This window comes from Acomys russatus, chromosome 19 (genome assembly GCF_903995435.1).
Source record: "Acomys russatus chromosome 19, mAcoRus1.1, whole genome shotgun sequence".
Lineage (NCBI taxonomy): Eukaryota > Metazoa > Chordata > Mammalia > Rodentia > Muridae > Acomys > Acomys russatus.
The window spans coordinates 39301119-39313331 of NC_067155.1; the positions used below are offsets into that span (position 1 = coordinate 39301119).

The 12213-nt window shown below is 51.1% G+C and overlaps 1 protein-coding gene across 1 annotated transcript in view; it reads left to right on the top strand.

Annotated features, from left to right (window-relative positions):
- Agfg2 (ArfGAP with FG repeats 2) overlaps positions 1-11470 on the top strand; it is a 36168-nt gene extending 24698 nt beyond the window's left edge. Inside the window, exons 6-13 of the mRNA XM_051161230.1 lie at positions 1503-1628; positions 2483-2515; positions 6409-6529; positions 6707-6789; positions 6899-6979; positions 8676-8804; positions 10566-10651; positions 11196-11470. Coding sequence (XP_051017187.1) covers positions 1503-1628; positions 2483-2515; positions 6409-6529; positions 6707-6789; positions 6899-6979; positions 8676-8804; positions 10566-10651; positions 11196-11249 — 713 coding nt within the window. The 3' untranslated portion in view covers positions 11250-11470. The remainder of the gene's footprint in view (positions 1-1502; positions 1629-2482; positions 2516-6408; positions 6530-6706; positions 6790-6898; positions 6980-8675; positions 8805-10565; positions 10652-11195) is intronic.
- Positions 11471-12213: the final 743 nt, after the last annotated feature.

Here is a 12213-nt window from a genome sequence, read left to right on the forward strand (position 1 = left end):
CCAACCTTTTTCATTAAAATAAAATGAACAAAAACCAGTTTCTCACCAGCCTGGGACTCACCATGCATGCTGGGCTGGCCTAGGACTCACCACACATGCTGGGCTGGCCTGGGACTCGGCACACATGCTGGGCTGGCCTGCTGGTGAGTCTCAGGGAGATGCTTGTCACTGTTTCTCCAGTGCTGGGATTATAAGCATATCACATGGGTTCCGGGGACTGAGCTGTATTCCATCAGAGAGAGAGAGAGACAGAGAGCAAAAGCGAGGGAGTGTGCTGTTTGCTTTGGGGACAGGGGCCATGGCCCTACTTAGTTCAGGCTGGTCTGGAACTCACGATCTTCTCACTCCAGCCTCTTGGGGTCACCTTGTGAACCACCACACTTGGTGCCTCAATCAGGTTTCTATTGCTGTGATAAAACACTCACCAAAACCAGTTTGGGGAGGGCAGGGTTAACCTGGCTCCCACATCCTGGTTCACAGTGAAAGGAAGTCATAGCAGGAACTCAGGTCAGGCGCTAAAGCAAAAACCGAGGAGGAAGGCTGCTTGCAGGCTTGTTCCGAATGGCTTGCGCAGCCTGCTAACTTTGTTTTGCTTTTCATATTTTGAGACAGAAGTCTCACCCACTGCGTAGCTCTGGCAGGCCTGGACCTTGCTATGTAGACTGTTCAGCCTGCTTTGTTATTACCAACCCTAGACCACCTGCCCAGGGAGGGCACCGCCTTCATTGGGTAGGCCCTCCCACTGCAATCAAGAAAATATTCCGGCAGGGCGGTGGTGGCTCACACCTTTAATCCCAGCACTCAGGAGGCAGAGGCAGATGGATCCCTGTGAATTCGAGGCCAGCCTGGACTACAATGTAGTCCAGGACATCCAAGGCTACACAGAGAAACCCTGTCTGGAAAAACAAAAAGAAAAAAGAAAAGAAAGTATTCCCATGGACTTGCCTATAGGTCAGTCTGATGGAGGGAGGGCTCCTGCTCACTCTCCCCCTCCCTCTTTGGTTTGTTTTTTGTTTTTTTTTTTTTTGTTTTTTTTTGTTTTGTTTTTGGGTGGGGGATGGTCTCTACGGAACCTTGCCTGTCCTGGAACTCATGAGATCTGCCTGCCTCTGCCTCCCCAGGGCTGAGATTAAAGTGTGTACTACCATGTCTGGTGGATTTGCTTTCTCTCCCCACCCCCCCTCCCGCTCTCTCTTTTTGGAGGGGGGTTAAGACAGGATTTCTCTGTATACCTTTGGCTGTCCTGGACTTGCTTTGTAGACCAGGCTGGCCCCAAACTCACAGAGATCCGCCTGCCTCTGCCTCCCTGAGTAGTGGGACTAAAGGTGTGCGCCACCACTGCCCGGCTCTGGAGTCCTTTCTCAATTGAAGTTCTTCTTGCTAAATGACCTGAGCTTGTTTCAAGTGGGAAACAAAAAACAAAACAAAAAACCATAACAGCCAGCACACCTGCTGATGTATGCATTTCCTTCATGCAACCTTTGCATTTCCCCCACCTGTAGGCCAGACTCCTTCCCACCCAGGCTTTGCCAACTTCGATGCCTTCAGCAGCAGCCCTGGCTCTTCTGCCTTCGGAAACCTCCCTCCATCCATGCAAGGCCCGTTCCAGGCCCGGCCAGCCGCTGCAGGTGAAAGTGCCTCCATCATTTCCTGCCTCTCTTTCAATAGCATCAGCTGTCCACTTCCATATGTCACCCTTCCTTCGTTCTCTCCCATCCCCACTGGCTGAGTCACTGTAAGTGGGCATAAAGAACCGCTTGTCCTTGAAGGGTAACCAGTGTGGGGCCTGCCAGTCACAGGCAGAGGGCGCTGTGGTTCAGTTTTTCCACACGAGGGAAATTGCTGCAATATTAGCATAGATTCTACCCCAAGACAATTTTCTTGTTTTAAAAAATAGTTTATTGTACGTATTATCTCAGGCAGGCCCATGGGTGCCATGTAGAGGTCAGGTGGCAGCTTTCATGAATGGTCTCGTCTCCCACTGTGGGTCCTGGGGATCGAACTCAGGTCTTCAGGGTTGCAGGACAAGGGTCTTTGCTGGCTAGGCCATCTCACTGCTCCTCCAACCCACACAGGAAACTTCTGGCTGGAAATACTGGAGGCCCCGAGTCCTATAAAAATGGGTACATCCTGTCCTTATTGTCTGTAATATCCTGCCCCAGAGGGTCAAGCGGCCAGGTCAAGTTCAGGGTAATCCCCAGGCAGCCACACCCACCCATTCAAAGATCAAAGGTCTTTAAAACCGAGGGTTGTGTTTTCAGGAATTGTGGGAGACTCTGAGGGCCCTTTCAAGCCTTCAGTTCTCTCCAAGGCCCCCAGACATCAGTCTCCACAGCCCTGCCTCCCTTCCCTCGGCTGTTCTAGACACCAGGAGTTGGCAGCTAAAGGGCTGTAGAGACCAGATGCCTAGGGACAAGCCAGTGACTCATAAGCTTTTTCCCTTCCTCTAATCTCCCTCTGCCTTCTCCACCCTCACTGACAGCCAATCGGATGCTAACCGGAAGTTACAGCTTTGGTGAGTCCTTCTCCGCCGCCTTCCTTTGGCCTACCCAAGGTCCTCTGAAGCCTTTACAGTGTAGCTGGGCACGCTGGCACACGCTTTTAATCCTAGTAGTTGGGAAGCAGAGGCAGGCTCTGTGTGTTCGAGGCCAGCCTGGCCTATATATAGTGAATGCCAGGCCAACAAGGGTTACATAGTAAGACCCCCTCCCTCCTGCCCCCCTCCCCCCCCCCCCCCCCCCCCCCCACCCCCGGTCTCAGAAATAGATAAAATAAAATGGAGCCAGGGTGTGATTCAAGTGGTAAAGTGTATAATTAGAGTAAATGAGAGCCTGAATTCCAGGAGTAAATGAGAGCATGGATTCCATCACCAGAACCAAAACCAAAACCAAAAACCCAGCATTATAAAACTGATTATCTAATTGTGCAACACAAAATGGCAGAAGAATGATTTCCTGACTCTACCTATAGCGTCATCCAACTATGCTGCTGAGAACTGCAGGGTCGCTTGGGTTTTGATTGATTGATTGATTTTGTGGTACTGGGAATTAAAGATCAGCCTCAGCCAACCACTCTACCACTGAGCCACACCCCAGCCCCTCACTGGGGGATTCTAGGCAGGGGCTCTACCACTGAGCCACACCTCAGCCCCTCACTGGGGGATTCTAGGTAGGGGCTCTACCACTGAGCCACACCCCAGCCCCTCACTGGGGGATTCTAGGCAGATGCTCTACCACTGAGCCACACCCCAGCCCCTCACTGGGGGATTCTAGGCAGGTGCTCTACCACTGAGCCACACCCCAGCCCCTCACTGGGGGATTCTAGGCAGGTGCTCTACCACTGAGCCACACCCCAGCCCCTCACTGGGGGATTCTAGGCAGGTGCTCTACCACTGAGCCACACCCCAGCCCCTCACTGGGGGATTCTAGGCAGGTGTTCTACCACTGAGCCACACTCCAGCCCCTCACTGGGGGATTCTAGGCAGGGGCTCTACCACTGAACCACACCCCAGCCCCACACTGGGGGATTCTAGGCAGGTGCTCTACCACTGAGCCACACCCCAGCCCCTCACTGGGGGATTCTAGGCAGGGGCTCTACCACTGAGCCACACCCCAGCCCCTCACTGGGGGATTCTAGGCAGGTGCTTGCTCTACCACTGAATCATGCTCCAAGGTACTCACTGAGGAGTCTAGGCAAGTACTTTACTACTGAGCTATATCCTTCTTCATTTTTAGTTGGAACAGGATCTCACTAAGTTGCCACAGTAGGCTTAAATTCTCAGTCCCCAAGCCTCCACTGTTTTATACCAATGAAAGTTAAAATCCAAGTTGACAAGATGGTCTATTGGTTAAAGGTGCTTGCTGCCAACCTGACCATCACAATCCAATCCCAGAAATTCACAAGGAAGAAGAAAAGAACCCACTGAGGAAAGTTGTTCTCTGAGCTCCACAGACACACACTAATAAACACATAACTATAAAAAGGACATTTATGTTAAAATCTGTACAGAAGTTCCCACAAGTGTGTAGGTAAAGGAAACAGCGCTTCAGCCTTGAGACTGACAAAGCACAAGAAGAGAAGAAAAAACCACACAATTTTTTTATTGTTTGGTTTTTTCTTCTTATGAGACAGGTTTCTGTGTGTGTGTGTGTCCCTGGCTGTCCTGGACTCACTCTGTAGACCAGGCTGGCATCAAACTCAGAGATCCTCCTGCCTCTGCCCCCTGAGTGCTGGGATTAAAGGCATGCGCCACAACACCTGGCTACAAGTAATTTTTAAAACGAATCTTTGAAAGTTTTTACTTTAAAAAATTTTTTTTCTTTTTAGTTCAGTTGGTACAGGGCTTGCCTAGCTTGTCCAAGTCCCTACGTTAGGTCCTTATCACCACAGAAATGACGCCTGTCATCCTGCCACTTCGGTTACTGAAGGCAGCAGAGGGAAAAATTTAAGGTCACCAGCTACATTGGAAGTTCGAGACCAGCCTCAGCTACATGAGACCCTGTCTGAAAAGACAGAGATGGTAAGGGTTAGAGCGTTGCCTGCCTGTGGCACAGCTGATTGCATCCCAGATAGAGCTGGTTTCTCTCTGGAAAAAGGACTCACAGCCTTCCGGAGGCATTGGGCCTGGATGCTCTAACTGTTGACAGGCCACACCCTAACCCTTACCCTGCTGCTGTGGGAAGGAAGGTCCCCACTGTGCACTAAAATGGAGTTGCTCAGCAGGGGTTGTAGCTCAGTGGCAGAACGCCTGCCTAGCCCAAGTGCAAGGCCTGGGTTCCATCCCCAGCATCACAAGGGAGAAAAGGCTCTATGGACTTGAGAGATTTTGAGAGGTGGGTAACTCTTCCCATAGGCAGGGTTGTGTAAGCCAGAGAGGAGCCCGAAGAGGGGAGGTCACTAACCGTGCAGCTTTTTGCTGCCAAGCCCGATGCCCTGAGTTTGGTCCCAAGGAGCCACGTGATGAACAAGAGAACCAGCTACTGCAAGCCCTCTGACCTCCACGTGCATCCCTCTATGCAGATACATACATACATACTAAACTGCCAGCTTGGGAGCTGGTGACAGTGGGTGACCTCAGTTTAAGCCCAGCTCTGCCCCCTAGTGTCCACAGGGAAACACTTTGCAGAGCGTGATCCAGGCCTGATCCACTGAGGGTAGAAAGCTCACTCCCCGGCAGGGGACAGCTGGACCATGGAGACCCAGGCAGTAGGCAGTTGACTCAACTCCTGGAGGTAGCTGCATTAGCTCAGAAACCCCATGTACTCTGAGGCAGGGAGGGAAAACGCATGGCCCGGGTCTACCTGCCTTACATCTTGTGGTTGGAAGCGTGGATTGGGCAGGGGCTCGAGGTGGTGGTGTCAAGATGGTTCAGTGGGTAAAGGCACTTGTGTCAGCCGGATGGCCTGAGTTCGATCTCCAGAAGCTATGTGAAAAGAATTCAACACCCACACACAAACAAGAATGTATGTGGCTTAGTGGCAGAGGTCTTGCCTAGCAGACACAAGTTCCTGCATTCTCCACTCAGTACCACTGCGGGCAGCGGGGCGGGGCGGGGGGCAGTGGGGGGTGAGAAGAGAAGGCACTGAGTGTGGTGGCTTCCCAGTACTGAGGCAGGGGCACTGCAAGTTTGAGGTTTACACAGCGAGACCCTGTGTGGGAAAACGCAAGGCACGGGATATTAGCTTCACGGTAGGTACTTACCTACTATGCATGGGGCCCTAGATTTAACTCTTGGTACAATTAATAAACTAATTTGGTTGGTTGGTTTGTTTTTTTTTCGATACAGGGCTTCTCTGTGTAGCCTTGGCTATCCTAGACTCACTTTGTAGACCAGGCTGGCCTTGAACTCACAGACATCCCCCTGCCGCTGTCTCTGAGTGCTAGAATTAACAGTGTGTGCCACTACCACCCTGGCTAATTTTTAAAAATTAATTAGGAGCTAGGGATATAGCTCGTTTGTAGCGCGTTTGTCTTGTATACACAGAGTCTTACATTTGGTCCCTAGCACCATGTGTTCCAGGCAGCCTTGTAATCCTAGCACTTGGGAGGCTGAGGCAAGAGGATAGAGGAGAGTCCAGCCTGGGCTACATATTGAGAACCTGTCTCAAAAAACGACAGAGAACGGCTACTTTTGCTGAAGAGGCAGACACCCATCTAGGACGTACGCATCAAACTATGGCATAAAAGAAGACGGCCAAGATGCAGCCTTATTGCCTTGCCCAGGAGTCTTCAGGGGATGAGCCCTCCCATGATGAGCTATGCGGTCATGGGAAAACTGAGCTGGCTCAGAGAATCCAGGAAGCGCCCCACCTGCCATTCCACTCCGCCACCTCCCACACCCCACCTCCATCTCCTCGTCTCCCTCTTTCCTCCAGCCTCACCCCAGCCTCCTGGTTTTATCTCACCCAGGGAGCAGCCAGATGTCAACGTTTGGTGTTGCCCCTCTTGGGGCTGCCAGTCAGCCCAGCAGCCTTACAGATGTGGGTGGCCTCCTGGGACCCGGGATGGCTGCTGGAGGTCTCCCTGGCAGGTGGGTCTGAACATGAAGGTGACTCACCTGAAGGTTGGTGGTGTTTTCCTGTGACTTGCTTCTCTCCCCTTGGCTTCCTGGGCAAGCCTTGGGTAACACAGTGGCCTTGCCTTCTTTGGCGCCCTGCTCTGCCCCTCCTGGAAGATGCCCATTCCCTCCTCTCTTCCTGTGCCACAGTGTTTTCAGGATGCCCAGCCAGGTTCCTGCACTACAGTCGGCTGTGTCAGGTGTTAGCGGCAATGCAGGGCTCACCTTTGGAGGTGAGTCCTACCCATGGAGACCTGGAAGGGGAGGTGGGAGAAGCACCCCAAGATTGAGAGGACTCAAACCATCTTTTTTTCCCCTCCAACCTCTTTCTGCTGTGGGCAGCCTTCACCAACCCCTTCGCCACCCCTGCACCACCCCAGCTGCCTTCTACCAACCCATTCCAGCCCAATGGTCTAGCCTCAGGTAAGTCCCCAGAACTGACTTCTGTGGTTTTAAAGAGTGCCGACTCTCCTAACCCTATGTCTCTCACTACCCAAAAACAATCAGCAACCCACTCCCCCCACCGGTCTGTCCACTAGCCCATGTCCTTCCATTTGTAGATCCAAGCCATCTAGTGGGCTAGAAATAGAAGCATCCATGACATAAATGGATTTTCACAGAAAAAGCACACAGGTCAGGCATGGTGGTGTACCACCTCTATTCCCAGTACTGCCTAAGAGAGAGTATCACCCCAAGTTGAAGGACAGACTTGGGTACACAGTAAGGTCCAGGCCAGCCTGGTCTACATAGTGGGACATTGTCTCGAAGAAAAAATTCAAAAAGGAAGGAGAATTGAGAGAGAAGGAAGGTGGGTGGAAAAGAGGGAAGAATGTTGATACTCTTTTGTAAACTCTATTTTGTTTGGGGTGTTGAAGCCTCTACCTCCCTTCCACCAACCTCTTAACCCTGGGTATGAGAAAGAAGGTTAGTGGGAAGATGGGGCATCTCCTGACTGTTTAGGGTCAATGGATTCTTTTGGGGGCAATACAATCTTCATCAACAGCAAGCACAGGAAGCAGTCTCCTCAGAGCCGCTGTGTTGAAACATTTCTCTCCACCACACAGCACACACACACACTCTCTCTCTCTCTCTCTCTCTCTCTCTCTCTCTCTCTCTCTCTCTCTCTCTCTCTCTCTCTCTGCTCTCCTATTCGTTTTTCTCAGAGTCCTTGCATCTTTTTTGGGCTGCACCAGGCAGGCTGTTACTAGCTGGCAAAGACCACACCCTGTAGGGGCCAGTTATCATCTGTGGACAAACTAGAGCCCAAACCAAAACCCCACGCTTGGGATTAAAACAAAAACATATATATATATATATATATATAACATAACTGAGTTTACATAGAAACCATTACAGAGGAGGAAGAAAGGCATGCTCCAATCAGCTCCAAAGTGTTTTCCTCTTGCCTGACAGTGCTATAACACTCCTGTTTCTAGCCCCTATCCGGATCCCTCAGAGAAGCCAGCATTTCTCCCTTCAGTGTCTAGAGCCTAACCTACCAGAACCATAGTGAAACAGAGGCCCTTATCACCCCAAGTCCTTGTCAGCAAGGCCCTCCACAGCCTGTTATCCCCTCACACTCTGCACATCCCTTCATCTCAATGGAGTCTCGGGCTCGAAGACAGAAAGCCACCCAGAACTAAGTCACATGCACACTGAGTGCCGCATACCCATCAGCGCTCACAGTGGGTGATGGGTGCCATGCCTACGTTAGGGATGAAAGATGAAAAAGTGGGTGGAGCTGGGCATGACGGCACAGTGTGTCATCCAGGTACTAGGAAGGTAGAGGTAAGAGGATCAGGAGTTCAAGGACAGCCTGGGCCACGTGAGACCCTATCTTATAGGGGGGATGGGGAGAAGGAATGAGACGAGGCATAGAGCGGGGCACAAGTTGTCTGTGGGTCCAGTTCTGTGTGGTTCATAAGATCTGCACCCTTTGAGCCAGGAGCCCCGAGTGTAGGGAGACCACAGGTTCAGTGGTTTGGGGCAATGCTGAATGGCTCTGTGGGTTCATTCAAGGTCCTTCCACTATGGGAAAACGGATCCCATTTCCCATATGGGGGAAAATGTCAGCTCACCTGCCTGAAGTTCGCTTGAGCCTCCATCTCTTGCTCCACAGGGCCCGGCTTCGGGATGAGCAGTGTTGGGCCTGGCCTCCTCCAGCCAGTGCCACCCACCGGGGCCTTTGCCAGTACCTTCCCTGCACCAATGTTCCCCACACAGGCTGGGCTGACTGAACAACAGAATGGTAAGAGGCCTGGGTATGACCCCCCCACCCCAATGTATCCCACTCTACGTACGTACAGTACACCCCCTGAGTACCATATGTGGTCTATTCCAGGACCCCTATGCATACCGGACTTCACAGATGTAATGGTGTTTGTGTAAATGGCATAGCACTTACACAGAACCTGTGCACACTTGGTGTGCACACTAGTCCCAACTACCCAAGAGGCTAGGGTGAGTTCAAGGCCTGCCTGGACACTTAGACTCTATCTGGCAAACAGAAAGGGGTGTGTGTGTGTAATGGAGCTCCCTGGTAGAGCTCTTGCCTGGCACAAGCGAGGCACTGGGTTTCCAATCCCAGTATAATAAAGAAGGGGGCAACCTATACCACACATATCCCACTTTCTCTGTGTGTGTGTGTGCATATGTTTGTGTAACTGTGTATATGTATGTATGTATGTGTGCATATGTGTGTATGTATATGTATGTATGTGTTTGTGTAACTGTGTATGGGGGGGTATGTCACAGCACTTCTATGAAGATCCAGACAACTTACGATTGTCAGGTTTCTCTACCATGTGGGTCCTGAAGAGCAAACTCGGGTCATCAGGCTTGGCAGCCTTTACTGTTGATACACCTGTGTTTTCAGTATGCAACCCATAGCCTTGAATTCACGATCATCCCATTCCGCATGCCAGGTGCTGGGGTTGCAGGTGTGTGCCACTGTGCTTGGCTATTTACGTAAATAGCTGTTAAACTGTATCGAAGAACTGACCAGAAAGGTGGGGCCAGTACCTGTTTGATACAGGTGTGATTTTTAAATTTAGCTTTCTATTTATATCTATGTGTGTCTCTGTGTCAATATGTGTAGATACTCCCAAAGGCCAGAAAAAGGCATCAGAATCCCCAGAGCTGCAGTTACAGAGTTTGTGAGCCATACATTGTAGGTGCTAGGAACCCAACTCGGGCTTTTAACCACTGTGCACCAGCAAGTGCTTACGCACGCACATGCGTGTGCACACACACACATAAACATTTTTCAAATATGTAGTTATGAGCCTAGCAGTCGTGGCACACACCTTTGATCCCAGCACTCAGGAGGCAGAGGCAGGTGGAGCTCTGAGTTCAAGGCCAGCCTGGTCTACAAAGCAAGTTCCAGGACAGCCAGGGCTATCACAGAGAAACCCTGTCTGGGGCGGGGGGAGTATTTTTGTGTTTTGAGACAGAGTCTCTCTATATACCCCTGACCATCCAGGCTGGCCTTGAACTCATAGAAATATGCCTGCCTTGGACTCCCAAGTGCTGGGATTAAAGGTATTAGCCACCATGCTGGGCTCAAGTGTTTTTGATTGGTTAGTTGGTCTGGGTTGTTTTGGGTTTTGTTGTTGTTGTTTTTCAAGACAGGGTTTCTTTGTGTAGCTCTGGCTGTCCTGGGACTCGCTCTGTAGACCAGGTTGGCCTTGCTGAGATTAAAGGCCCATGCCACCACCACCCAGCCAAAATCTTAAGGATTTTTTTTTTTTTTTAAGCCCATACTCACTTGAACCTTAGGAAGATGAACTTACCAGGGGAGGCTTGATGCCTATACACACAGAAGACTTGAGCTATTTTCCATTCTGACCAGTAGGGGGAGCAGATGAGCTGCAGAGCTGCCTGTCTGCCAGTGGTTCCGTACTTTTCTTCCAAGAATTCTGGAAGGGTCTTTCTTGAGGACGTAGCAAGTGGCTCTCCCTCCAGGAAGGTGATAAACACAGTCAACCAAATTATTAGCCTTGTCTCCTAGGCTCTTCCTTTGGCGACGTGGGGACCTCCACACTGGGGCAGAGGCCACTGAGCCAGCCAGCTGGGATCTCTACCAATCCTTTCATGGTGAGCTCTATGACACTGGACACACAGATCTTTCCAGAAGGTGGTAGTGTGGCATTTAACTAAGACCCTTTCCTCAAGTGCATGTGTGTGTACCTACACACTCACAGAGGACGACTTCCGGGGTCCTTCCCTATGGAGCTAGACTGGTGGCCAGCAAGCCCCAGTGGTTCCCTACTCCCCCATCTCTGTCCCTGAAACACTGGGGTTGCAGGTGCCCATGTGTCCGCACCAGCTTTTTATGTGAGTGCTGGAGATTCGAGCTCAGGTCTCCCTGCTTTCACAGCAAGTGCTTTCACCCATAAAGCCAACACCCCCTCCTCTTTTTTGAGACTGACTCACACTATATATACCTCAGGCTAACCTAGAACTTACAATCCTCCTGCCTCAGGCATCTGACTGCTACAATTTCAGGTGTGTATCACCTCACCCAGCTCTCAGGACCCCTCAGTACCCCACTCCCTTCACATCCCCTCCTCAAGCAGTGGCCTCCAGCAGTCCCACCCCCACCCCCCTAATCTAGTAATCTTTTGCTGTTTCTTTTCAGACTGGATCGTCAGCATTTGCCTCCAAACCTCCAACCACAAATCCCTTCTTGTAGCACTGTGTTCTTGGGGCAAGAAGGGGGCTCTCCCTACTTGGGGCTGGGGCGCTGCCCCCTTAGAGCTCTAGTGACCATTTGCCTGTGGGGCATTTCTGTGGGTCTGAGGCTGGGGTTAGGCCTGGTTTGCAGGGTTTAGGGATCTGGGAACAGGGGAGGTACTGACACACAGCTTGGGGCTTGTGGATGAATCAGACTGTTCTGCCGCCCAGAGGCTTCCTCCCTGCGCTCAGGCACCTGACCCAGGAAGAAGCCCAGAAGGAGCCAAGACACCCTCACCAGGAGGCCCCACAGTGGCGTCTTTCTGTCAAATTATCAAGTATGAAGACAGCCCTCCTGACCTGTGAGGAGAGGAGTTAGGCGAAGCACAGGCAGCCTTCCCCTGAGGGAGCCAGTCCTCCACACCCAGCCTTCCAAAGCAGCCGCACTCCTCCCAGATAGAAGCAAAGCCGGAATGTAGGGTAAAGATGAAGTCTGGTGTCCAAAGCCACCAGACAGCCCCGAGGCTAAGAAGCTTCTGGTGTCCAGTACTTTTGTTTTCCAGGCTCAGCCACATCAACTTTTCTGCACCTCAACTCTTCTTCCCAGCTTCCCCACCCTGCCCCACCCCACCCATGCCACCCTATCCTGGCACTCAGGATGTGGGGATTTTACCTACAGAGTACACATGCCCGGCTCCTTTCACGCACTTTAGTTAGCCGTGTCATGTTTGGATACCAGTGTTTTATATTTATAAATAGAGAATTTTCTAATATAGCCTATTATATACTATATATGCACACACATATGTAAACAGATAAACACCCTCAGCCATCCTTCCTCTCCCAGACAACCCTTTAACCAGATAGAACCTGGGGGGACTGAGGTAGGAGGATCACAAGTTTAAGGCTAGCCTAGAGTTCAAGGTTGGCCTAGGTGATTTTAATGAGACCCTGTTTCAAAGTTTAAAAAAAAAAAAAAAAGC